Source organism: Anolis sagrei, chromosome 6 (genome assembly GCF_037176765.1).
Source record: "Anolis sagrei isolate rAnoSag1 chromosome 6, rAnoSag1.mat, whole genome shotgun sequence".
NCBI lineage: Eukaryota > Metazoa > Chordata > Lepidosauria > Squamata > Dactyloidae > Anolis > Anolis sagrei.
In genome coordinates, this window is record NC_090026.1 from 91,149,160 (window position 1) to 91,176,643 (window position 27,484).

The 27,484-nt window shown below is 44.5% G+C and overlaps 2 protein-coding genes across 3 annotated transcripts in view; both read left to right on the top strand.

Moving 5' to 3' along the window:
• The window catches only part of HOXA3 (homeobox A3), a 125,215-nt gene that overhangs the window by 87,559 nt on the left and 10,172 nt on the right, over window positions 1-27,484 (top strand). The window contains exons 2-3 of one of the 2 annotated variants that reach the window (XM_060782035.2): window positions 7,920-8,101; window positions 15,903-15,983. The gene's annotated coding sequence lies outside the window, so the exon portion shown is untranslated. Of the gene's footprint in view, window positions 1-7,919; window positions 8,102-15,902; window positions 15,984-21,455; window positions 21,901-27,484 lie in introns of those variants that run through there. The other variant, XM_060782037.2, reaches the window with a different exon arrangement.
• HOXA4 (homeobox A4) lies at window positions 3,811-6,225 on the top strand. Its single transcript, XM_060782049.2, has 2 exons — window positions 3,811-4,527; window positions 5,029-6,225. The coding sequence occupies exons 1-2, from the start codon at window positions 3,894-3,896 to the stop codon at window positions 5,364-5,366; spliced, it is 972 nt and encodes a 323-aa protein (XP_060638032.2). The 5' UTR covers window positions 3,811-3,893; the 3' UTR covers window positions 5,367-6,225.

The following is a 27,484-nucleotide window of genomic DNA, read 5'->3' on the forward strand; positions in this document are numbered from 1 at the left end:
AATATTGTCTCATGGCTCCTAGGGGGACCGGATCCGGTTGGATATTTTCCTAAGTCTTTGCTCATCCGGTTGAGTGTCTTATTGCTATAACCATTCGCCCTCCTCCTCCTCCTCCTCCTCCTTCGCCACAGTGTGCATTAAGGCCGTGTTGGTGTGTTTGCTGGCTTCACAAAGGTTGCTATCCCAAACTTTAAAGGAACACAAGGCCAGGCTCCAATGTCCGGTATCTGAGGTTGCTCCATGGGGCCATAAATCTCTGGTGGAAAGGAGAGGGGGTGGACAGAGAGAGAGAGAGGGAGAGTGGAAAAGGCCAACTGGAGCGATAAGACCTGGTGGTCTGGGCTGGACTCCTGTTTAGGGTATGCAAACGGCCAAGATGTGGCACAGGCCCATCTCTGCAGCCTGGTTTAAGCAAGAATCCCTTGAAAAACAAGGCTGAAGCTCAGGTCACCTTGAAGATTTACAACACTAGGATCCCATTCATCCCCGTTCAACCAAGCGAAGGAGGCATCCAGTGGAAAGAGAGTCAGTGCAGGGAAACAAACAGGCAGGGCTCTAAGGCTGAACCAGGATAGCTCCTCGGTTCTCCGAAGCAGACAAAAAGAAGGTACTGTCTTTGTTTCTATGTATATCTATATATCTATTGCAAAGAGGGTGTTGTTGTTGTGGTTTTGCGGCTTTATTTCTTTCTATGGCCGCCTCCTAATCCAAGGGTTGTGCTCTTGACACTCAAATTGATGGCATTTATGCGTAAATTATATTTGGCCGCCTGTCCCTGTGCTAGTAGTATGTATTCTCCATAGCCGTCCACATCTATATGCCTTTCTTACACCGTTAAAACCCATCCTGGGCTATGGTTATTATTTGCAGTCACAAAGCTGGCCAAAATGGATGGAAAATATGCCAGTTCACATTTCCTTCCACTACCAATTGAAGCCGAAATCAGTTGTAATTTTCGCAGATGTTCATGCTATATATATTTGTGTGTCATTTTGAGGCATATTTCTGATATTAGCTGCAAAGTAACCCTTGTTTGAATTTTCAGGCCAGAATCAAAGTTGTGAGAGAAATACAAAGCATGGAAGGGGAACCAGAGAAATATTTTTATTAAAATATAAATATAGAGAGAAGCAAGGACTCACACACACTCTAAAGCAGTCAGTTCAGTGGTATTTTATTTAAGTACAGGAACAATCCACCAGATAAATAATAAACTATTATGATCATAAAAGTCAACAAACCACACTTGGATGAAAAGGCCATGGTGAGAATGTTCATTCGGATTGGGTTGTTGTGTGTTTTCCAGGCTGTATGACCATGTTCCAGAAGCATTCTCTCCTGACGTTTCGCCTGCATCTATAGCAGGCATCCTCAGAGGTTGTGAGGTCCTGCCATAGATGCAGGCGAAACGTCAGGAGAGAATGCTTCTGGAACATGTCCATACACACAACAACCCAGTGATTCCAGCCATGAAAACCTTCGACAATACAATTAATTCGGATTATGTGAATTAAAGCATACACACTCACGTAGATGTTGAGGAGACAGCTGCTTTATTATATTTGAACATTAGCTTTGAGGTCACCATTCTGAATCCCTTCCAAACCCTTTGACAACACAATGCTAACCCATTTGCCTTCCATGGGATTGCTTCCCAGGTAAGTAAGTACCGTATATGTAATGTTGGAGCCTTAAAGCCTGAAATATTACAACCCAGAGAGACCAAAATGCCCTGAGTACATCAAACGATAAAATTAAGATATTGTAAGGGAAGCTGCTCCAGATTTCAATTACCCCAGGTCACACAATCGCCTCCTTTTTCCTTCCCTCCCTGTTAACGATCAATTTTCAGTCAGATTACTCACGTCATATTTACAGTACTGGTGAAAGAGGCCCTTGTGTTCCGATGGTCTTTAAAATAACTAACTTTCAAAGTAAGGAAAATTATCTTTCCTTGAACGGAAAATAAGCATCCTGGGAAACAGAGGACTTTATTTATTTGTGTATTTGTTCAGCCAGGCATGCGGATGACCTCACTCTTAGTTTCCTAGTGTGTTCTGTTGCCTGTTCCATTATTATTATTATTATTATTATTATTATTATTATTATTTCCCTTTTCTCATCAGCATTCTCGGCTCAGAGGATGGCACCCGCCTCTCTAGAGCTGCCAAGGGATGAGGACATTTAAAAATAATTAAATGATGCTTTAAAAAAAAAGAGGGGGGGGGAAGCAAGCCAACCAGTCAGCCCCATTTCAAATCCCAGGGGTGTATCAGAGAAGCAAATCGCGTGTTGCCATTAAGGTGGCCTTCGTGGGACCGATTGCTCTCTTGATGGCATTGCGACTGTCCTTTCATTCATTAATGCCCTGAAAATCAGGGGAGTCTGAAATACATTTCAGAAATACATTTGAATCCCTCTTAGGGTCCTATGGAAGGGGGCTGGAAGGCTTTAAAAATAAATAAAAACAATGTATTGTCGAAGGCTTTCATGACCAGAATCACAAGGTGCTGTGAGTTTTCCGGGCCCTATGGCGATGTTCCAGAAGCATCCTCTCCTGACGTTTCGCCTGCATCTATGGCAGCCATCCTCAGAGATTGTGAGGTCTGTTGGGAACTAGGAAAATGGGGTTTATATATCAGTGGAAACTCCGATTTCCTAGTTTCCAACAGATCTCACAACCTCTGAGGGTGCCTGACAGAGATGCAGGTGAAATTTCAGAAGAGATTGCTTCTGGAACATGGCCATACAGCCCGGAAAACTCACAACAACCCAGTAAATAAAACAGTCTCTTGGTTTCATTTCAGGCCAGTCTGCTTCACCCTCCAAATACTCTCCTTGGTGTGCTTCTTGACGAAGTGGTCAGGGGCTTAAGGTTCAAAACCGGGCACCTCGAGACATCCCAGCCCCCTATAAGGTCAGGATATTCTAATCCGGGATAAGGACTAGCGTCTAAACTGATTTTCCTTCTGTAGAATCAACCACCCAAACCAATCATTGCTGCTCTGAAGGAGATGTGTTTCACACCTCATTCCCTGAAGGTTTTCAACCAGTTCTGATCAGAATAAGAACAGAAGGCAGTCACTAACCCAGATGCGTGTACTCAGAGGTGGACATCCCTGTTTATACACTCTTAACAGTCGAATATGCCTCCCCCGCTGCTTCCCCTGAAACTGGGGAGGGCGAGAGGAGGAAAAACCGAGTTGGCGCCCCATAAACGGGAGGAGCCCCGGTGGGGGTCCACGCTGCCCTTCTCACCCCCCCACTCACTCGTCCTTGGCTTCGTCTATCTCTTCCGCCGTCCCTTCCAAGTTCGGTTTGGAATCCGCGGGAAAGCATTGCCGCCCTTTCTGTCCCTTTCTCCCTCCCTAGTCCTTCGTTGCCTCTGGCCGACACCATCATCATGATCATCAACCTCATCATCATCATGATCATCACCATCTCCTCGCCCACTAGGGGAAAGCGGGTGGCCAGGAACCGTCCTGGGCTTGTCCTCCAGGCTTCCCCCCTCCCTCTCCTTTCTTCTTGTTCCATTTCCTGATCCGGGCTCTGCCAACCGCTTAGCAATTGGCCCTGCCGGTCAGGTGGTGGGGGTGGCATGGGTGAGTATGTGGATCTGTATGGTTCCAGCTGAAGGGAAGGGGGGGGGTCTTGAGGGGGAGTGTAGGCCCAAACTTTGGCAGCGGCCGCTTTGACAAACAGCAAAAAAAGAGGAAAAAGGGGGGGGGGGAGATGTGAGGAGAGGCAGGGTTCAGGAAGGAAGGAAGGAGGGAGGGAGGGAGGGGAGGAAAAAGGAAGGGGGGAGAGGAGGAGGAGGAGGAGGGGAGGGGCCTCGCCGAGCCCAGAAAAACGACAACGCGAGAAAAATTAGTATTTTTGCACTTCACAAATTAATGACCATGAGTTCGTTTTTGATAAACTCCAACTACATCGAGCCCAAATTCCCTCCTTGCGAAGAATATGCGCAGCTCGGCAGCGGAGGGAGCGGCGGAGGCGGGAGCAACTACCACCAGCAGCAGCACCACCACCAGCACCACCATCATCCCCAGCAGCAGCAGCACCTGCGCCAGGCTCACCACCCTGTGCCCGATTACTACCAGCGTCCCAGCAGAGGGCCGGGGTACCAGCCTCCTCCTGCTCCTCCTCCTCCGCAGCCTCCTCCTCCGGAGTCGCTCTACCCTGCTCCGCCGAGCCACTACCCCGAGTCTCCTTACAGCTACACCGGCCTGGGCTCTGCTACCCCAGGACAGGACCCGCCGGCTCCAGGAGTCTCCCCTCCGCCGCCTCCTTCTTCCGCCCCTCCTCCGCGGAAGGGCCACCCGGTCCCGGGCCAGACCTTACTCCAAGGCCACGTCCCCCCTCCTCCGCCTCCGCTTCCTCCCCAGCGCCATTGCGAGGCCGCCCCCGGAGCCAGCCCCGCGTCCTGCCCGCTCTTGGCTCCCGAGAAGAGCCTCCAGCCGGGCCTCAAAGGAGGAGGGAAAGAGCCTGTGGTCTACCCTTGGATGAAGAAGATCCACGTGAGCACGGGTGAGTGGAGCCCTGGGAGAGCGCCTGAGTGGGGGGTAGGGGGGTGGGCGAAGTGGGCCAGGGGCAAGAGGCCGGCCCACCCTCTTAGACTGCGAGAAAGGGTCTGTGTATGTGTGTGAGAGGGAGCGAGAGCCCCAATGTAAATGAAAGTCCTGAGAAAACCTTTGGTGTACGCAGGGGCCCTTTATCAGGAGATTTACGAGACTCCAAACTGTTAGGGCAGCCATTATAGCCCCCATAAATTTAATAGCCCTGGGCCAGGAGGCTTTGAAGCTTTTTCTGGGACCCAAATGCCCGTCACCATTTTTTATGGCACCCTCTCCTTTCAGTTGGCTCCCATTGTCCAAAGCCTTTGAACCATGTTCTTCCCCTCTTCTTCTTGCCTTGATCCATCTCCTCCCTTAGCCCCCAGTGAACCCAGGGTCTTCTATCAGAGTGATAACCTTCCGTTGCTTTCTTCTTCCTCTTCCTTCTCCCCCCTTCCTCCCCTTTTGGGCTCAGTCAACCCCAATTACAACGGAGGGGAGCCCAAAAGGTCCCGAACCGCCTACACCAGGCAGCAAGTGCTGGAGCTGGAGAAGGAGTTCCACTTCAACCGCTACTTGACCCGGAGGCGCCGCATCGAGATCGCCCACAGCCTTTGCCTCTCCGAGCGCCAGGTGAAGATCTGGTTCCAGAACCGGAGGATGAAGTGGAAGAAGGACCACAAGCTGCCCAACACCAAGATGCGCTCCTCCAACCCTCCCAGTCTCAACCAGCAAGCCAAAGCACCGCACCACCACCAATCCCCGGTGCCCCAACCGAGGGGCAGGGCGACCCCAAGCGCAGCAGCCCTATGATGGCCACATAGACTCAGGGGGACTCCCTGCCTCGCTTGCTTCGCGTTTGTCCCGAGGACCAAAGAACTATACTCCTCAAGCAAGGGGGAAAGGACACCAGGACAAGCAGAAATGCCCAGCATAGGGCGCCTGTGTTGAAACCAAAACCGAACCAAACCAAAACTGGATCCAATGTTTCCCTTCTGTAAATGTCTCTTCATTGCCATGGTTTCTAATTGAGTATTATTATTATTATTATTATTATTATTATTTATGGAAATACCATCTACCTGCAGCATTAAAGCGTTGAGGATGATTCCTGTACCTTAAGGAAAGGACCATTTGTAGATAATGTTTTCAAAGTGTTTCTGAGTGACTTTGTGAGGCGTGGGTTAAAACCTAGGCTCGTGCTGTTTCGTGGTATGTGTGTGGACTCTCCGTTGCAGAGGCAGAAGTCAACCCATCTCCTTTCATTGAGGTCTTGTTGGGGCATCATGGAAAGGGCGGCCCAAGGATGGATCACACAGTCCGCTCTGACTACGAAAAGATGTCTTCTGTGTACCATGCATCATTCAAGCTCTGAAAAAGTATAGTTCTTGCTTTAGTCCTGATATGTTAATCTCCCCAATGTTGGGTGGTTTCTGAAAACGTTTTTTAACCCATTGAAAATACACCAACACTGCTATAAAGGCTGTTTCTGTCTTCATGTCACGCCACAGTCGAAGTCCCGTGTACAATGTGCAAATTATGTGTATACATCTGTGTACGTGTGATGTGTGTGTATATATTTATATATATCTATAATGTCCAGTGCTGTTAATAAAATAATATCCTGTACCAAAAACAAGTCAGATTAAAAGCACTAGACACACCAGGAAAAGCCAGAACCCTCTTGGCTTTGTTGGTACCGGATTGCTGCCTAAATGCGTATTGTGTCATGTACAGTCACACAGGTACCTATTCCTCAGTAAAGGTTGGGTCCAGAGGTCTTATTAGCGATTCTACCCCAAGACTAACCACATTAAGATTTTGGGGAAAAAACCCGTAATACATTCCATAACAATGATTTACATAGAGGATTGTATTTCAACACCCGAACAAACCAGAATTGAAATGAGTGGAGTACTAATTTTCCATGGCTTGTGGACTGGCCTGTCTGGCCTTCCAGGGTTTTTCAACCACCAGGCTTATCTGTACTGTTGTCCTCTGGTTGCAGCCCCCGCAAGGCATCTTTCTGCATTCACCTACATGAATTCTGCACTCTGTCAACACCTTTCCTAATGTACTGCTATTTCTCTGGCCTGTGTGAACATGACTAGAGACCTTCCAATGGATTCAATGCCCAGAACTTAATAATGGCGATCGTTGCTATTGTTATTCTGCCACCACGACTAACTGCAGTTTAATCAAATAGAATTATAAAGAAATATTGTATGGGTATCTTTTCCTTTATTCATTGTGATGACTTGGAAGGGCACACACACCAACTTTGGGGTGGGATTCAACCCGAAGCCTTGAAGGCAAAACAAGCAATTTCTGAACATGTGGCTTCATTTGCTGTCTTCTGAATAATTCAACCACCCCCTGCAATGAACACACATTAAAACCCCCTAGCTAGGTGAATAATGCAGTCCTACCTTTGCATTGAATTTGGGGCTTGAGTTGCATGTCAGAATGCATAAACTTGCAATCAGGTGGTAGTAATATATTACTACTATTAAGGAAAACAATCTTGTTCCTTATAGATACCTAGAGCAGTATTTTAGTTATTTATTTACTATATTATTATATTTATTTTTATCCCGCTCCTCTATCTCCTCTTGTCCTGGAAACTTTAATCAGTTTTTTTGTTGAGTTTTTAGCCAAGCAATAAAGCCATATGGGGGTGCTCAAGGAAGCACAGGCAGATGGTTCCAATATATCATGGTACTGGGTTGTTGCGAGTTTTCCGGGATGTATGGCCATGTTCCAGAAGCATTCTCTCCTGACGTTTCACCTGCATTCTCAGAGGTTGTGAGGTCTGTTGGAAACCAGGAAAATTGAGTTCATATATCACGGTGCTGTTGGGCTGACATATCAAAGAAGGTCCAAAGGAGAGCAAAACATTGCTAGGAACCATCTGAAAGAGCTACCAAAGTGAAAGCCCAAAGGTGGTGGTGGTGGTGCTTCTATCTTATTTACTAAATCTCTGAAATGCCCATCCCCTCTGGATTCTTTACTTAGAAATAGAAGAGAAGAGGCTGGCAAACTCGGGGCTGTTTTTCTTCCTCCTCCAGAGCAGATCTCTTTGTCTAAAAGCCTTTGTTTGAGTTGGCATGGATAATGTTTCTGTGTTCAGTTGCTGAAACTCTAAAATTAAGAGGAATGGTCAAGATGTTTAATCAACTATTCACCAGCAGAATGCAGATCTGCTCTAACTTCCGTAGTTTTGAGGCTGGAAGCCCTCCCTCCCCTCCCCTTTCTTTTCCCATTGTTTTTTTTTAAACCCTCGAAATGAAATCAGGCTGAAAATAGCAATTTTACTGGGAATCATTAATCACCTCCTACAATAAATACTTCTTTGTAATTCAACAGCAGTTCTGAAAGGCATTCTCTTGGAAAAGGTCTGAGAAGACACGAAGGATTTTCCTGAGGAAAATGTGTTCATGTATAAAGACACAGTCGCTTGGCTGTGCCCTGATGAAAATGTATACTTTCTGGGAGGAGAATCCAGCACGGAGGGAAAAAATACATATGGCAGGCTGTCATCATCCAAGGTAATGCTTTTATTTGATTTCGATTCCCCACCCTTTCCCCCTCTTTCCAGTGCAATATGGATTTGCTTTGATGTGTTGGCTAGGGTTTCGGGCATCTTGACTTGGTTGACACAATCAATGGTACAGCAAGCTCGAAAACTGGAGTGGAGCTTAAACCCCACCATTGTCCTGGCTGGGCCCGGGCAATGGGGAGAGTTCACCGAAAGGACACATTTTCTATCCCATTAATTGTTTTTTTAAGAGGAGCAGACTGACCCATCAAACCCTTGACCTTTAAAGACAGTGTTCTTTCTAATCTGCCACTTGGACCCAAACATGTTCCCCTCTCTCTGACTTACATCCTCCTTACACCCACACAGTTCCCCCCTTCCCACTTACAAACCCCCTCCCCTCTTTCACACACAACCACACACACACACTCTCCCTTCTCTCCCCTCTTTCCTCAACCTTCTGTCTTTGACACACATACATATTTGTGTTGTACACGAGCTTTACCTCCCTCTCTTTCTCTCATCTAACCCCCTTTCTCACATATAGAATCTCTCCCATTCCTTCCTTTCCTCCCTACCTTTCTTTCAGTCTCCCTCTCTCTCTCACAGACAATCTCTCCTTTGGCTCACCTTTATTTTCCCACTTCTCTCTCAGCCTTCTGTCTTGGACACACATGAATATCACTGGTGCACACATACAGTACTTTATCTCCCTCCCTCTCTTTCTCGCATCTAACCCCCTCTCTCACATATAGGATCTTTCCCATTCCCTCCTTTCCTCCCTACCTTTCTTTCCACCTCCCTCCCTCTTCCACAGACAATCTCTCCTTTGTCTCACCTTTATTTCCCTATTTCTCTCTCAGCCTTCTGTCTTGGACACACATGAATATCACTGATGCACACATATAGTACTTTATCTACCTCCCTCCCTTTCTCTCATCTAACCCCCCTCTCTCACACACAGGATCTCTCCCATTCCCTTCTTTCCTTCCTATATTTCTTTCAGCCTTCCTCCCTCTCTCACATACAATCCCTCCTTTGTCCCCCCCCCTTTATTTCCCTACTTATCTCTCAGCCTTCTGTCTTGTACACACATGAATATCTATGATACATACAGCACTTAACCCTGCTCTCTTTCTCTTATCTAACCCCCTTCTCTCACACATAGAATCTCTCCCATTTCCCCCCTTCCTCCCTACCTTTCTCTCAGCCTCCCTCCCGCTCACACAATCTCCCTCCCCCCCCCCTTATTTTCCTACTTCTTTCTCAACCTTCTGTCTTGGACATACATGAATATCCTGTGATGCACACATACTGCACTTTACCTTCCTTCCTCTTCTCCCACACGCACACATGATCTCTCCCTTCTCCCCCCCCCTTCTCTACCTTTCTTTCAGCCTTCTGTCTTGTGTGCATCACAGTTATTTATGTGTGTCAAAGACAGAAGGCTGAAAGAAAGATAGAGAAAGGGAGGGGGGAGAGAGAGAGGGAGAAGGGAGAGATTCTTCCTTCTTCCCTCACACACTTCTCTCTTTTCTTCCTCACTCAAATCACTGCTTTCCTTCCCCATTGCAGAGGAGGTTTCTGTAGAGATTCAACCTTTCAGAGAGGCAGAAGCTCCATGTCATTCCTGGAGATCCCATCTGCAGCAAAGGAAATGGTGGGGAAGAGAAGGGAGATATCTTTCCTGCCTCACACACTTCTCTCTTTTCTTCCTCACTCAAATCACTGCTTTCCTTCCCCATTGCAGATGAGGCTTCTGTAGAGATTAAACCTTTCAGAGAGAAGATCCATGTCATTTCTGGAGGACCATCTGTAGCAAAGGAAAGGGTGGGGAAGAGAAGGGAGAGGTCCTTCGTTCCTCCCTCGTGCACTTCTCCTCTCTTTTCTTCCTCACCCAAAACACTGCTTTTCTTCCCCATTGCAGAGGAGACTTCTATAAACCTTTCAGAGATGCAGAAGCTCCATGTCATTCCTGGAGGTCCTACTTCTCTCTCAGCATTCTCTTTTGGACACACATGAATATCCTGTGATGCACACATCTAATACTTTCCCTCCCTTCCTTTCTCTCTCACACATGATCTCTCCCTTCTCTTCCCCCTTTCTCTACCTTTCTTTCAGCTTTCTGTCTTCTGTGCATCACAGTTATTTATGTGTGTCAAAGACAGAAGGCTGAAAGAAAGATAGGGAAAGAGGGAGAGAAGGAGGAGATCCCTCCTTCCTCCCTCACACACTTTTCTCTTTTCCTCTTCTCCCAAAACACTGCTCTCCTTCCCCATTGCAGGGGAGACTTCTGTAGAGATTAAACCTTTCAGAGAGGCAGAGCTCCATGTCATTCCTGGAGGTCCCATCTGCAGCAAGCAAGGGTTGGAAGGAGATTGTAAATTTTTATTCTTTCTGCTCCAATCTGTCATACACATGCCTAGGTTTGTTTGGTTGCCTTTGAATTGCTGAACAAGAGAACTGAGTCCCCTTCCGCACAGTTGAATAAAACCTCACATTATCTGCTTTGAACTAGAATATATGGCAGCGTGGTATCAGATAACCCAGTTCAAAGCAGATACTGTGAGATTTTCTGCCTTGATATTCTGGGTTATGTGGTTGTGTGGAAGGGCCCTGAGCTCACCCATTTGCACTCCAGCATTAAAAAAAGAATGAGGGGAAAGAGGCTCAAAATGTACTGTCTTCCCTCCCCCACTCCCCACAACCCATTATTTCATGCTGTGTGGATTTGGCTTATGAGGCCTACATTTTCCCAGTCTTTAAAAAAACTTTTATTGAAAAAATGGACATAAAACAAAGTCTACAAACAAGCACCACTGCAAAAAGGTTGAGAGTACCCCAAACTTCAGTCCAGGTTTCTGCTCCTTGTCTCCTTTTGCTTGGCTCAATAGAGACTAGAGAACTGGCCCCAGCCCATGCTCTGGTGCCCCCTTTCCTTTAAAGCAGGGCCCTCTCCATTTGCTTGGTTTGTTCACTGCAGAAATATACAAAAGAGATCGATATCTCACTGACACCATTCCATGGGGCAACCTTAGCGTGAACCGACTTGAAGACCAATAAACAAGAATAGTGAGGTTTCCCTTGTGATTTATGACCTACAGAGAAGAGCTATCTATTTTGGTGTGTGTGTGTTTTAAAAAATAATGTTTTGGAATTGTCAAAATGAGTACTCGAAACCTTCATTCCCCTATATTTCCGTTGCAAGGGAGGAAGGGAAAGGGATATGGGAAAATTCAAATCCTTCTGGAGACACAATTTTGAAGGAGAGACTCAGCTCCTTTAATAATAGGAGAAGGTGTTAACATAGTACTCGTTGTCCAGATTTAGAGCACACCTGGATTATATGGCAGTGTAGACTGATATAATCCAGTTCAAAGCAGATAATGTGGATGATTTGCCTTGATAATCTGCATTATATGACAGTGTAGAAGGGGCCTCAGTGAATCAATGGGAAGATAGGTAAATCAATCCATATAATCCAGATTATCAAATCACAGTACCTGATTTGAACTGGATTATTGCCATATAATCAGTTCAAAGCAGATAATATGGATTTTATATGTCAGTGTACAAGGGGTCTTAGGTAAGATCAATGAATTCAGTGCATGTATTTTAGCTGGGGACTATCAGAAGGATCTGGCCCACTCTTAGGGTGCATCTGCACTGTAAGAATTAATGAAGTCTGGCACTACTTTAACTACCATGGTTCAATGCTGTCGAATCAGGGCAGTTGTCATTTTACAAGGTCTTAAACCTTCTTTGAAAAGAATGGTGGTGCCTCACTAAACTACAAGTCCCATCATTCCATAGCATTGAGCCATGACAGTTAAAGTTGTGTCAAACTGCATTAATTTGCACCCTAAGTTTGGTAAAAAAAAAAAAAACCCATCAAACTTAGGGTGCAAATAATAATAATATGCTCAATGCAGCCTCCTTGTGCCTCTCTGATCACATCTCCCTTGACCACATGATCCACCATACCACCCTGAAGGCGCCAGATTCCATGTAACCTCTGAAGTTAAGTAGGGTTTGAACTGAATAGTCCTTGGATGGTGGACCACCACAGAATCCACCACACCACCCCCGAAGGCACCAGATTTAATGTAAACTCTGAAGTAGGGTCTGTACTGAATAGTCCTTGGATGGTGGACCACCACAGAATCCATCACACAACTCTGAAGGCAGCAGATCTCATGCCACCTCTGAAGTTAAGTAGGGTCTGGACAAAATAGTCCTTGGATGGGAGACCACAGCAGAATCCACCACACAACCCTGAAAGCACCAGATTTCATGTAACCTCTGAAGTGGGGTCTGTACTGAATAGTCCTAGGATGGTGGACCATCACAGAATCCATCACACAACTCTGAAGGCAGCAGATCTCATGTCACCTCTGAAGTTAAGTAGGGTCTGGATAAAATAGTCCTTGGACGGGAGACCACAACAGAATCCACCACCCTGAAAGCACCAGATCTCATGTCACCTCTGAAGTTAATTAGGGTCTGTACTGAATAGTCCTTGGATGGTAGACCACCAAGAAATCGCCATCTAATGTTAGAGGAGAATTAAGCCTGGATTCTTGGAAATTACTGCCAGTCAGGTCTGACAGTACTAGATGGATCAATATAATGCTATTTCCTATGTTCCCAACAGGGCAAGAGAATCCCTCTTTCACCACCTTCCGAGATAAAGGGATACAGAGGAATTAGACAACCCTTCCTGGCCATTCTTGAACAGCATCCCACTTCGATATTCCTATCACCAGATGCAGGTGTTGGTTGTGATAAAAGGCAGTTCGTGCACACAGACACCCTACCTGCTGCAGCCACTGACAATAAAAATCCGAATTCAAATGACTGAACCAGAGAGCTCTTTTATTCTAGGAGGCCCTGACAGGACCTCCTTATTAATGCCCCAACAATCTCCCCAGAAACTGAAAAGCTGTCAAAACCCGGAGAGGTTATGAGGCCTAAACAAGCTAGAGAGAAGAGCTGCCAGGGGAGATAAAGGTGTTGGCGTCTGTTCTGGGTTATTGAAATTTTAATCCGTTGTGTTGGGGTGGGGTGGCGGGGGGTTATTGAGGATAAGTGTCACGTGTCTCATTAAATAATTAATGTCGATCTCCAGGAATGGATCTCCGGCCGTCACTTCTCACTAGGAGGAGTGATTCTTTCCGAAGTGAAAGGGAACTTCCTCTTTGACTTTCCAAAAAAAACACCCCACCCTCGCTTCCTTTCCTTCCAGCCTCCCCCCTTTTCCCCCTTTCCCTTTCCCAATCCAACCTACCTGATTTATCTTTGCAAGGGTCCTTAACCATCTAAAAGCAAGCAATTGGGGGAATGAGGTCGGTAAGTATGCAAAGTCCAGTCGTGTGCCTTGATTGCCTTGCATTGTTTTCACTTGTTTTATGGGGGGGGGGGGTGATTTAGTGGAGTTGAAGATTTAGGAAAGGTCTCCTCTTTGTTGAAAGGATGCCTTAAATCCAGGCGAGGCTGTTCGGTAACTCTTCTCAGAGTCAACCATTCACAAGGCGGAGAGGTTGACCACCACAGTGAAGCCTTGGATGTTTGGATTGTTTTCTCCCTTCCGCTTTGCCAGGCGTTCATAAATCACCAGCTTCTAGGAAAAAAGGGCCAAAGCAAGAAAGAAAATGGAGAGGCAGCGTTGTGGGAAAGGAGAGGTTGGAGGATCCAAAGAAAGCCCAAACTGTCATGGACGAATTTCTCTCTGACTCCTCATTAGGCTGAGCAGTTTTGAACAAAATTAAATAATATATATATATATATATATATATATGGAAGGGAGTGTCAGTTTGTTAATCATTCCAAGACTATTTAGGATCATTGGAGATGGAGGAAAGTCTCTCCTTTGTTTTCCCCAACCCCCATTTCTGGCAATATAAAATATTAGGGTGTGTAGTTTAAACGCTCTGAAACACAAAGTGAAAAATTATGCATAATATTTTAATAATATAATAAATAGTGGCGTTGGGGTGGCAACCTAAATTCAGACATTTGTAATCGGTTGCCTTACAGATTGGTTGTGAAAGATTTCTCAATGTAAAACCGCAAATCTGGATTTAAAAAAATGGCAGAAATATGAAATAAGTTTTTATTTATTGCCTGAAGCGGAGCCTGCCAAGAAGCCCCAGAAACAAAAGTTTTTCTTATAATTTGAGGAAACATTGAACATTCTTATAAACTGTTGTTTATGGGGTTTCCCCCCCTGTTAATGACTGTTTAACACTACCTTGAAAACATATTATTGTGATTTACATTTATCAGAACCACACTCTGTCCCACCAACCTTTCTCAACGTAGAATTTAAACCCTTCAGCCCAGGCTTTGACGTTGTTCCCATTGTTTAGCTATTATTAGCAGACACTTTTACAAGCCCATAAAGGAGAATGGGGTGAGGTTTCAAAATAAAACTTAACATAAAATGTAAAACATCTGGAGAGAATACATGGGGTGAGGAAAAGAGAGGAAGGCAAAGCAGAACCTTGTTATTATACATTATAGATATGCTTTAAAAATTATTGCTTTGTGAATGTCACTAACTGAATCTTCTGACTCCTTTTTCACTCAGGGAAAAAAACAATGATAATCCCAGTTTTTCCCTTTGCCTCCCATTGTGCATTTACAAGGAATTCCCTGATTTTTTGTCAATGGTGGATAGATCAGGACAGATTCCCATGCTTGTGATTCTGAGCCCTGTATTTCAAATAAGGAAATCTCATTCTTACAGTGTTAAAGAGAAATTAGTATGGCGAGGTCTGTTTAACTTCTTTACTTGATTCAGGGGTGCTAAACAAAGCTCTTCCGGTGAGACACTAAGCCTACATTCTTGAATAATTACCTTGTATGGAGAAGTGGAATTGCTTGGGATACTGATCTTTCACCCTCCCTAGGATTATTATTATTATTATTATTATTATTATTATTATTTACACAGCAAAATTAGTACATAGCAAACAAGATCATGATGCTGGCTTTTGTATTAGATGATGATAATGATGATGAGTATTATTATTAGAAACACAACAAAATTAGTATGCAGCAAACAAGATCACTATGCTGGCTTTTGTATTTGATTACATTATTATTATTATTATTATTATTATTATTATTAGAAACACAACAAAATTAGTATGCAGCAAACAAGAGCACGATGATGGCTTTTGTATTGCATTATTATTATTATTATTATTATTAATTATTAGATACACAACAAAATTAGTACACAGCAGACAAGATCATTGTGCTGACTTTTGTATTTGATTACATTATTATTATTATTATTATTATTATTATTATTATTATATACATAACAAAATTAGTACACAGCAAACAGGATCACTATGCTGGCTTTTGGATTATTGTTATTATTATTATTATTTGATACACAACAAAAATAGTACACAGCAAATAAGATCTCTATGATGGCTTTTGTATTAGATTATTATTATTATTATTATTATTATTATTAGTAGTAGTAGTATTTGATACACAACAAAATTAGTACACAGCAAACAAGATCACTATGCTGGCTTTTGGATTGGAATATTATTATTATTATTATTTAGTACACAGCAAACAAGATCACTATGCTGGCTTTTGGATTGGATTATTATTATTATTATTATTATTATTATTATTATCTGAATCAAGAGTTTCTTTCTATTTATTATATTCTCATCTAGCTTCTGTTAAAATAGGCCAATTCTATTCTGACACTAGTCTTGAATCAAAATGAACCTTTATTCCCTTCTCCTCTTCTTATTTAGTCATTGCCTGCTCTTTGTTTACAGCTCTCCTCTCCATTGGAAAATAAGGTTTAAAGAATCGCTCAGTTTGGAAATAATTCTGCCTGTGGTTGGAAACGCAAGAAGGTAAGAGTCTTGGTGGGCGAAACGAAATCCGTTGCCCAATAGTTTTAAATAGTTCTATGTTGCAGGATAGCTGGGACTCGGAATTGTGGTGTTTATTATACAAGTTGCTCGGAATTTCGGGTTTGATAAATAGCTCAACCGGTTGGGATTTTCTGCTTGGCGTCGATTCATCTTTCTGGGTCCATGAATGCACGTCTTGTGAAACAAAGAAATGCACAGAAATGCGAGCCTCGTCTTGGAGAGCCATTGCAAATGGTCAGGGTGGTGCAGGGAGTGGAAAGAGCTGGGAAAGCAAGGAAGTTACTGAAAAGCATTTTTCCTGGTCTGTTAAATCAAGATATCAGGCTAAGTTCGTGATTTAAAAGGCTTTGGGGTCAAGGAGCTTTCCCTTCTCTGGGTGGTATGTTTTCTTCGGCAGCTTTCCAAAGCCCTTCCTAACATTGCTCCTGTTTTCATTTTCGAGAGGACAAAAAACGTCTTCAGAATTCAGACCATTTGAGTATTAATCAAATGGCTTCTGGAAATAACATCGACTATTCTCTTAACTATGTGTTTGGGTAGCTTCTCGACCATAGAAATCTCATTCAGATCTGCCCAGAGAGGAGCTCCTCTTTCGCCCTCTCTCTGTACAGTCGTTAAAATCAATGAAAAGCTTTCCTTTTCCAACGTGGGGAGATTTGATTTTATTTTAAGCAGGGCTACGAGAGATACGAAAGGGTTATTTGAATTTCCTGCTAGAATTTCCTGCTTTTATGAGGCCGGAGGACAATTAGTTTAGTTTACTACCTTTTAAAAGGCAGGCATAAATTACAAGGCTATAAGGGCTGGGAAGTGTTGATTTAGTAGCTTGCTGAAATCCTCCCGGTTGAAAAGGCGCCTAGGAACAAGTTTCCTTGGCCATTTGGAGAGGGAGAGAAGAGAAGAGAAGAGAAGAGGGCGATTTCCATCTTCAAGCATTTGGGGGCCGAAGGAGCAGGGAAGAGAATTTATATTCCCCTAAGTGTCTGAACTTTGGCCACACCATCTCATCCCCGGCATAGTTTGTTTTCTCTAGCGTAACACTTAAGGATAATATTGAATGTTGAAGTGTTGTTTTGTACAGGATGGAGCCCCTGTTTTTAGTTCTCGAATAGGAATGTGTTCTATGTGATCCAAATTAATGAATAACGGGTGTCAAGACAACACTGTTGTCAGCTTGTTGTTCTGTTTAGTAGCTCCTTAAATGAGAAGGATCCAACTTTTACAGAGGAATAGAAATGCCAATCCTGTATATTATATTATATTATATTATATATTATAATTTTAATTATATTACATTATATTTATTATATTGTATTTTATTTTTCTTAATAATACATGCACGCCAATCCTGAATATAACACATAAAATATTTATAGTGATGTCATTTCCTGTTCCTGATTACCTTTGACTTGGATTTCAGACCCAAAGTAAAAAAATTAAGTATCTAGAGAAAGCGCTTTGATATCAAATGTATCTCAATATGTCATATTCTAAGGGCTGGCATTCATTTTATACAGGCATCTGGTAGAAGGAGGCTTTAGTCTCAACATTGTAATAGCTCAAACTCAGAACAGGAATTGTCGAAGGATTTCATGGCCGGGATCACTGGGTTATTCTGAGTTTTCCCAGCTGTATGGCCATTTTCCAGAAGCATCCTCTCCTGACGTTTCGCCTGCATCTAAAACATTCACACCTACCTCGAAAACATTCATACCTACTTTGAACAGACAAGAGTTCTTTTTCCCATCCTGGACATTCCACAGATATATAAACCCAATTTTCCTAGTTTCCAACAAACCTCACAACCTCTGAGGATGCTTGCCACAGATGCAGGCGAAACTTCAGGAGAGAATGCTTCTGGAACAGGGCCGTACAGCCCGGACAACTCACAACAACTTTCAAAATGGGAATGTTCTGATTTCAATACAACTTGCACTCTAAAGTTGGCAAGAGTGGAGTCCTTTCTGTCTGGTCTTCCAGCCTTCGGTGTGCTGTTTATTTACTTGGCAGAAAGTCCCACTGAAAGCAATAGGACTTACCTGTGAGTAAATATGGCTAAGATGGCAACTTCGAGCTTGGAAATTGGACCCGTTTCAACTTAGTGACATCTGGATTCTAAAACCCAACAGGCCCAAAAATATGGGAAAGGTTGGTTTCAGCTCCTTCTTCCTTCAGGATGGCAGTCTGACTCTTAGTAGCAGATTTGCCTTGGGTTTCTTCAGTAGACGTTTCACAAAGAGGTGGCCCACGTGGCCTTAATCTCTAAATAAAACGTTCAGGTTTTGATTTCTCCGAAAAGGTCCAGATCTCCAGGTTCTTGAAGGTAACCAAAAAGTAACTGGTGAGTCTCAATGAAGGAGGCAAGGTGGGCGAGACAAATCAAAGGGCAGATGCTGTCATGTCCGCTGGTATTTGTTTTTCCAAAGTCCAGAATCCTTGAAATTCAACTACTTCCAAATCAATTCCAGAACCGATTTTTCCCCTTTGAAGAAAGAAATATAGTCCAGAACGTCTAGAGATGCGAGATGGACTTTTCCCCGTCTTCCAAAACAGAACCTGAAGAAAACACCTCCCTCTTGACTGCTAAGAAGTTACTTTTCTCTTCTGCAAAACACCCGCAGAGATTCACTCCACTCCCCACTACACACTCGGAGTTAATAGTTCAACGCCAGTTTTCACATTAACTTCAAACTAATCGAGAAGATCTTCACAGAAAGGGGAGCTTTCCTTGAAGAAAGGACAAACCCCAACCGCCCTGCAGAGCGCAGAAGTTGAAGTTACACCCCAGAGTTATGATTATGATGTATCACGTTTGTAGTTTGTGTTCGCTCGAGCCATCTTTCTGCTTTTGACTCGGGCAGTCGATGGCGTCTTCCTGGAGACTCAGGGAGATTTGCTGCGCCTTTCCCCCTGCATCGCTTCCATTATCCATTAATTTCAGCGGCATTGTTGTTTGCAGAAACTTCTGAGCGCCTCTTTTGACTGGCCTGGAGACACTTTGGTTTAAATACCCATGAATCCACCCCTTGTATAAAGAGGCTGCCGGCTGAAGTTTGGCATTTGTCAGAGGAGCTGCTCATGGGGAATAAGGATGGCCCTAGGTTTGATTATCATACTAGCTTCTAAGGAAACCCCCTTTTCTTTTGGGTATTTGCTTGATAGGAAGCCAACATCTTTGTGTTCTCTTACTACCGAGGGGGAGAGTTCAACTTCTTATTATTTGGGAAGAAAGTCTAAGATAAGTTACTTCCCATGTCCTTTGGGTGTTCAATTTCATGTAGGAAGTAATGCAAGTTATTTCCAATGTATTTTGAGTGATCAGCTTTATGTGCACAGGGTTGCTGAGTTTTCCAGACTGTATGGCCATGTTCCAGAAGCATGCTCTCCTGGCCTTTCGCCTGCATGGCTATGAGAATGCCTGCCTTAGATGTAGGCAAAACATCAGAAGAGGAAAATGAGGTGGACATTCCACATATATAAACCCCATTTTCCTAGTTTCCAACAGACCTCACAGACTCTGAGGATGCCTGCCATAGATGCAGGCGAAACGTCAGGAGAGAATGCTTCTGGAACATGGCCATACAGCCTGGAAAACTCACAGCAACCCTGTGTACATAAAGTTATAAGGTCTGTTGGAAACTAAGCAAGTGGGGTTTATATATATGTGGAATGTCCAGGGTGGGAGAAAGAACTCTTCTCTGTTTGAGTTTATGTGCAGTTATTTCGAAAGAAAGCTTAACACAAGTTACTTCCAGTGTCTTTTGAAAAATCTTTGTATATTTTCTTGGGAAGCAGCCTAAGATAAATTGTTTCCACAGTATTTTGGTATTCATGTGTGCACTTACTTGTGAGGAGACCTAGGGAAAGTTACTTGCAATATCCTTTGGGTGTTTATTGGGGTTGGAACTACAAACTCCTCCAAGGCAATCCTAGGCCTGCTGGTTCTAAAAGGCTGATCCACTTTGTTCTGGGAGACTGCCAGTTGAGTGTGAAAGGGAATGCAACCATACCTCAAATGAAGAGGAAGTGGTCTTTTTAAGTCATCCCAGCTTATCTTTTTTTATTAATATTTTATTAGGTAACAAGGGACAGGGGGCGGGGGCTTAATTAAGTGTCTACTATTGCCCCCCTGTCTTGTCTCTCAGAGAAGCTGAAGTCCTCCAGGATTAGGGAAGGGAGTCCCACTAAAGCTGGGATCAAGTTAGACTTCCATCCATGCACTTCCAACTAAGAAGCCTGGAGGACAGGAGTGATTGTTAGGAGTGTTACAATATTCCAGCAGCCCTTTTACATAAAACTCGAAGGGACAGCTGGTGAAGGATGCATTTCATATCTTCTCACACATTAAAAATAGATTTATCTCCCTATCTATGGGCAGTGTTGAAAGAAGCAGAATGGCAGAGTAGGTTAAGGACTAGCCAATGGGGAGGTCATTGTGCGGAAAGAGGAAACCAGATAAAGAATTGGGGACCCATCTTATCCAAGTGGGCCTGCAATGAAGTGGTGAAAAATTTTAAAATCTTTTTTTGAGACAGAGCATCCCCTCTGTTTAGGAAACATAGTACAAAATCAACTACAAGGAGAGGGAAGAGGATTCTTTTCCAAGGTCTAGACACAGACAACATAATTTCTTTCTTCCATTGACTTGCCTGAACCTCTTGAGGTTTTTTCCCCCTCCAATCTTAAAAAAATTCCTCCCACTCTGGCCAGTGAGATAATTATTCCCCCCCTAAATATCTCATCGTTTGAGAACCCTATAATTTTAACATCACTCAAGTCCTTGGATAGGAAATGCGTAAGTGCAGGTTGAATAAGAAGGTCCCCAAAGAGTTGGCCAAATCCAGATCCACCACAGGCCAGTCGGGCGCCTTCCTACTTCTCTTCTTGTTCCTCTTCGTGGGGTGTTAACAAGGACGTAAGCCCCTGACCCTCTTCCAAAGGACCCTTTCGCCTTTGTCAGGTAATGTCTGGTCTTTGGGGTCCCTACAAGGGCTTTGCTGTACCGTGTGGGTGTTCAGCAAAGTCCCATTCAAGAGAGGAGCCCGTGGGATGGCGGCTGGGAAGGGGGCTTCCCTGAGGAAATGGTAGGCAGGAGTTCACCTCGACTGCGACCCTTGGAAGGGTCACCGGACACATCTATCCCTCCCTCCTTCCTTAACCCAACTTTTCCAGAGGCAGCTTGGTTGGCCTCAAAAGTTCTGGGTAGTGACATCAGAGGGAAACAATGCCGCTTTCTTTCCTGTCTGGAGATTATATGCAGAAATATTAATGTGAGGGGTGGGAGGCATAAAAAAACCAACTTAGTTTTACACACTCCCCCCAAAACAAACGCACACCATCTTCTTCCGTCTCCCTCCTCTCTTTCTCCTTTTCTCTTCTTTAATGGACTTGGTTAAAGCTTAAGGGTAAAGGGACACACTCACACACTCACACACACACACACACACACACACGCCAGGCTGGCGCTGCTTCCAAGCCTTGTTCCTTCAGCGATTCCCTATTTCAAATAAAAGGATTTAAGTTGACGTATGACCACGTGAGCACATAATACAGCGCATTATTGTGGCATTTGGAGTGGAGACCCGGACTGGCTTCGCCTGCGATTACGCTTTCTCCGTTTCGGTGCAGAGCCAGAACTGCTTTCTATTATCCACTGGCTGGCCATCCTCGCCGCCGCCGCCGACCCCCCTCCCCACTTTTCCACCGAGCGAGGCAGGCAGCCCTCCTCCTAATCCTCCTCCTCCTCTTCTTCCTCGGCGAGAGCTTCCCCTTTGGCTTGGCGACCCTCGGCTCCTGATGGAAAAGGGGTTCTTGCCCGGCTCTTAAGGACAGAATGCGGCGTTAAAGAGGAAGGCAGGAAAAAAAGAAAGAAAGAAAGGATGGATTTTATTTTAAGGTATTTCCGCCGATTGTTTCGATTTTGCGGGCGCGACTTATCGCTGGGCGAGTTAAAGGTCAGGAGAAAAAGGCTTCGGGGTGGAGATGGACACCAGTCAAGCCTGGTTTCCCCCTTTGTTTCCCTGGATTTGTGGTGGTGGGTGTTGGGAAGAGAGAAGGAGCCTTGCCACAAATAGAAGGGAGAATCTCTTTCCTTCTGTCTCCTCTTCTATTCTAGCCTTTATGCTTATTATTATTTCTTTATGCCTTGAGTCGTCTCCATGTTGTGTGATCTTTGTTGTTGAGCAAACTCACAAAAAGCTGGGGTGTTTTTGCTTTGCTATCCTAATATACTGGCGTCCGGGAGTGTTCAGGAGAAAGGGATATAGGAGTCAGATTTGTTGTGTTTAGAAGAAAGGGACATAGGAGGCAGAATGGTTACTTCTGTCTGATTCTGGACCCTTGGAAGCACTATTTTGTTGTGTATAGGAGAAAGGGATATAGGAGCCAGATTTGTTGTGTTTAGGAGAAAGGGACATAGGAGGCAGATTGGTTACTTCTGTCTGATTCTGGACCTTGGAAGCCCTGTTTTGTTGTATTTAGGAGAAAGGAATATAGGAGGCAGATTGGTTGCCTTTGTCTGATTCTGGATCCTTGGAAGCCCTGTTTTGTTGTGTTTAGGAGAAAGGAATATAGAAGTCAGATTGGTTGCCTCTGTCTGATTCTGGACCCTTGGAAGCACCGTTTTTGATACCTTTTGTTGATATTCGTGGGGCTTGCTAAGACTGCTGGGCCGGTTTTGTGAACCTGTGATGAAACCCTCAGGTCGAGAGGTTTCCATCTTCTTCCACCTTCAATGGAAGAAAGGAATAAAAACATCCCTCCATGCCCTACCATAATTAGATTCTCCCTAAACGGAGGGAGATGGAGAAAGGAAAAGAGATAGATATTAACTCCCCACCCCCCATCTCTTGTCCTTTCTCCCCCAATCCCAGGTTTATATTCTCAGTTTTCCGAGACTTCTCACCAAGTCTTAAAACAAGCGATTCATTCCGTTTTATGGACGGAAATGCACCCTCAATAACGGCGGGAAATGAAAGCCCTGCTTGTGTTATACAAGGGGACAAATGTTATATAAAATTACATCCACCACTGAGTCCCAGCATTGCGAAAGGTCAGAGTGCTGACTTTTGATTTATGTTGCCAGTGGGCCGGGGCAATGCGCTCGCCTACACCGAGTTGTGCCTCCTTCCTTCCCTCCCTCCCTTTCTCCCCCTTTTTCCCATACTGGCCGGTTGGTATTATTCAATTTGGGGTTGCAATCTTTAAGGACAGGGGAAAAGACTGGAAAGATGAAGAATCCCCTCAATAGCGTGGCGTAAGGTTTCTTTCTGACCCTACACTTCCTTTCCCCTCTCCTTCCTGGTCTGACAACCGACCTGGTGCCCAAGAAATGCATGCAAAGCAACCTATCAGGGTCTAGCTATAGACAAAATATTATAACCGAGCCTGTTTTGTTCCTCCTGGTTTGAAAGCAGCTTTGATTTCGGAAAGGCAGGAGAGGAGGACAGAGAAGAGTCGGTTCCAAATAGGCCAATCAAAATAAAAACACAGCGTAAGCCTTAATAGCGGCTGGGTTGCTTTGCCACGGACTCCTATGATTTATGATCCCGTTCTGGCGCGTGTTGACCCAGTTAAAACAGCCATAAATAACACAGCCCCCATCGCGAGAGTCAAGAGGCTTTGTGGGTCGGAGCTGGGAGAGGGGTGTGTTTCTTGTGGGTGGGGAGATTAGGGCAAACCCGCAATAAATGCTGAGTAAATACAAAATGAAGTGTCAATAGCAGTTATAAGGAGCGGGTGGGGTGGGGGGTTAAGCTGGGGAAAATAAACAGCGATAAGAGAGACTTGCGAAGCCTAGGAGAGAGTGTCCAGTTGTGGGACGGCGGCTTTAAGGGCTCTTAAAGGGGAGGCAAGTGCCACCAAAGCCAGCCCAGCCCTCGCTTCCAGGTAACCAAACCCGAGCTGGAGATATTAGGCGTCTTGAAATTGGATTTTTATCAAGAGTCTATCCCAAGCTCTCCCTGTAATGAATTCAGCGGAAACGTCTCTCCGCTCCTTTCTTGTCTCTTGTCCCATAGTTATTCTAATTTTCTCATATATATACAGAGCCAGCCAGCGAGAAAATGAGCAGATATAGCTAGACTTATTTATCACAATGCATCCTATATCCATTTACTGTTTGACCGCATTACTGTCGAGGGTTTTTCCCTCCCAGAAAAGAAAGCTTTGATGGCGGGGAATCACTGGGTTTCTGTGAGTTTTCCGGGCTGCGTGGCCATGTTCCAGAAGCATTCTCTCCTGACATTTCGCCTGCATCTATGGCAGACATCCTCAGTGGTTGTGAGGTCTGTTGAAAACTAGGCAAGCGGGATTTCTATATCCCTGGAAAGTCCAGGATGGGAGAAAGAACTCTTGTCTGTTTGAGGCAAGTGTTACTGTAGCAATTGGCCACCTTGATTAGCATTGAATGGCCTTGCAGCTTCAAGGAAGTGTTAGTTTCCAAAGTATACAGAGACGTTTCCTTGGTTTGTTGCTTATTTGCCTCCCTAGATGTTGTACTTTTTTCTCCACCTAAAAGAGAGGATTTTTGTCACCTATAAGTCATGTCTACTAAAACCTAGTTAACTGGAACCCCTTGGATTAGCGTAAACCCAAAATCGAGAAAACAAGCTGGTTGTAGTCAAACAAAAGCAATCCATTATTATATATTTCAAAGGAGAAGTAAAGACAAAGAAAGGGAAGCTGGGGGGGGGGGGGGTCTAGAAAGCATACACTTGGATGAAGCACCGAGTGCGGTGGAATCTCACCCCATAAATAATCGCTTATATTCTAATATTCAGGTCTTGAACTGTCAAGATCCTAAAGCCGAACTATCTTCATGGAAGAGGGGTGGGAATAAAAAAAGACCACATATCAAATGCATTAGAACTTTAGCCAGAGTCCTAAAGGAAGTATCTTGAAAGTCAGGAGAGAATGCTTCTGGAACATGGCCATACAGCCCGGAAAACTCACAGCAACCCATCTTGAAAGTCCTTTACAACCTTGGCAGGCTGAGATGCCCCAATCCGGTGGCTTTGCCCTGTTTCATTTCGAAATTTTCTCTAAGACAAAGCCTTATTTATTCTTTCCTTCCCCTCAGAAACCACAAGTTCTGAATCGCCCCCTCTCTCTTTCTCCCTTCTTTCTTTCGGGTTTATTTTTTCCTCAGTGACCAAAAGGGAGAAAGTCAGGTCAGCAGTTTTGAGAAGAAAGTGTGGGGTTGATTATTGACCAATGAGGCGGCCTCTTTCCCCCGCCTTCCAGGGGCCAAAAATGCCTACCCTGCCATTTTCGGGGTCTTTCGCCCCGTGCCCCCCTCCTACGCCGGTTCAGTTTCTCCTTTCATGTGGAGCCACCGCAAGATGCGACGCGGAGCAAGTGTTGTTCTGTTGTGGAGCTCTGTTTACAGCTGGGGCGCATGAAGTCATAAATCTTGCCTCGCCATAAATGACACAAACCATTGGTATGCGTGAGAGGCCACCCTGGCCTAGGACTCCTTATGTGTGTGTGTTTGCATGTGTGTTAAATCCCCCCTTTTCACCCCTTTGGCTTTGTTTTGGCTGTAAGGTGACATTGCGGTTTGAAGAGGTCTCTTTGTATTTTTCGCACCTTGCCTAACGCGGGCTTGTCAAAATCGCACCTAGGCAGCATTGGAAGGTCCCTTTGAATGTCGGACTTCTTTGTGTTCCTCGCAAACCTCACCTCCCTTTGCCTGGTTCATTTCCTTCAGTTTTCTTTTCATGCAAATACACACAAGAGTGCACTGCGCATCCTTCCCTCCTTCCTTGGAAAAATACCGGTATTAATCTGACTAGGGTTAGGGTGGCTGGAGAATGGATGGAAAGAGAAAGGGAAGGAGGAGAAAAGAAGAGGGGAGAGGAGAAGGACGAAAAATAGAAGGAGGGGGAGAGGAAGAAAGAGAGAGAAAGAAAGGGGGGAAAAAGAGAGGAAGGAAGAAGCAGGAAAAAAAGTTCATAGAAGGGAAAATATATTCGCCCATCCACATATACATATATGTATATGTATATCTATCTATCTATCTATATACAGTATTATATTTTGAATCATGCACATCGAAATGTGTGTGTATATGCATGTGTGTGTATATATATATGGATATATATATGGATATATATGTGTGTGTGTGTGTATAAAATGGGTTATTGGGCTGTCTAGGGGTGTACTTGCAGGTCTCTGAGATCCCAGGCCCCCTCCACACAGCTGAATAAATAAAAATCCCTATTATCTGCTTTGAACTGGAATATATGGCAGTGTAGACTCAGTTCAAAGCAGATAATAGGGGACCTTATTCAGCTGTGTGTAGGGGGCTTGGGATCTCAGGGACCTGCAAGTACACTCCTAGAAAGCCCTATAACCCATAACACACATATTTTCTGCCTTGGTATTCTGGGATATAGGGCTGTGAAGACAAGACGGGCCCCCAGTCTGACCCAGGTATGCTTAGGAAAGTCTAACCACACTTCAGAATGACCAGGAAATTAAATCCCATTTATGTAACTTGGACTTGTCTTCGCTTCACCCCCATCATGTTTACTCACAAGCAAATCCCGTTTGTTTCTGTTGGATTTACGAAGGGCTAAACGACTATTAGAACGGCCCACTTAATCCCCACTGATTTAAACAAAGACAAAAGGCAAGCCACTCAGTCTGAGGTTTGGAACCAGATGGGTCTTTCTAGGAAGGACATTCAGTTTTCACAGAACTCTCATCAATCCTCCCTTGGTCCTCAATTCTTAGAAGTTGACTTGCACAGGAACAGGTCTGGGTATATGTGTGTCTGGCTTGGGGGAAGGAAGGGTTAGGGTTACGGATATAGTCCCATCTTGACATGGGCACCCAGAGCTGGCTGTTCACTATCTCCAAATGTCATTGTTTTCATCGTTCCTTTGCAATCGCTCTCAAGGCTGGCCTGGGTGGTAGACGGATCAGAGGATGTCTTCTCATTTATTAAACAAGGGAAACCCCCAAGTCGTGACAACCACAACTCTGGAGACCAGGGTTCAAATTCCCTCTGTAACATGGAAACCTACTGGGTGAAGGTTTGGTAGACCACACTCTCTCGGCTTCAGAGGGAAGCCAAACCCCTTTGAACCAATCTTGCCAAGATAACCCCAGGTTAGGATCCCGATAAGGCGGAAAGGACTTGACGGCACACAACAACAACCCCTCCTCAGAAAGAATGCTATGCATTCAGCACACCAAAGCCATAATCTTTCTCTCTCACACACAAAACACAAAATAGATAGATAGATAGACAGACTAGATTATGATTTTGTTCGACTTAGGTATGTATATACATATACATATATGCGTATACATATATATGCACACACGTGTGTGTGTGTATCTATCTCTGCCCCTATAGATGGAGAAATATAGGATGGTGTGGGGCGAGTGACCCCTTTTGTGAGCATCTTTTGTCTTCATTAACATAATTTTCCTGGCCTTTAGTGCCGCCCCGGCGCTTCCCTCTTTCACTC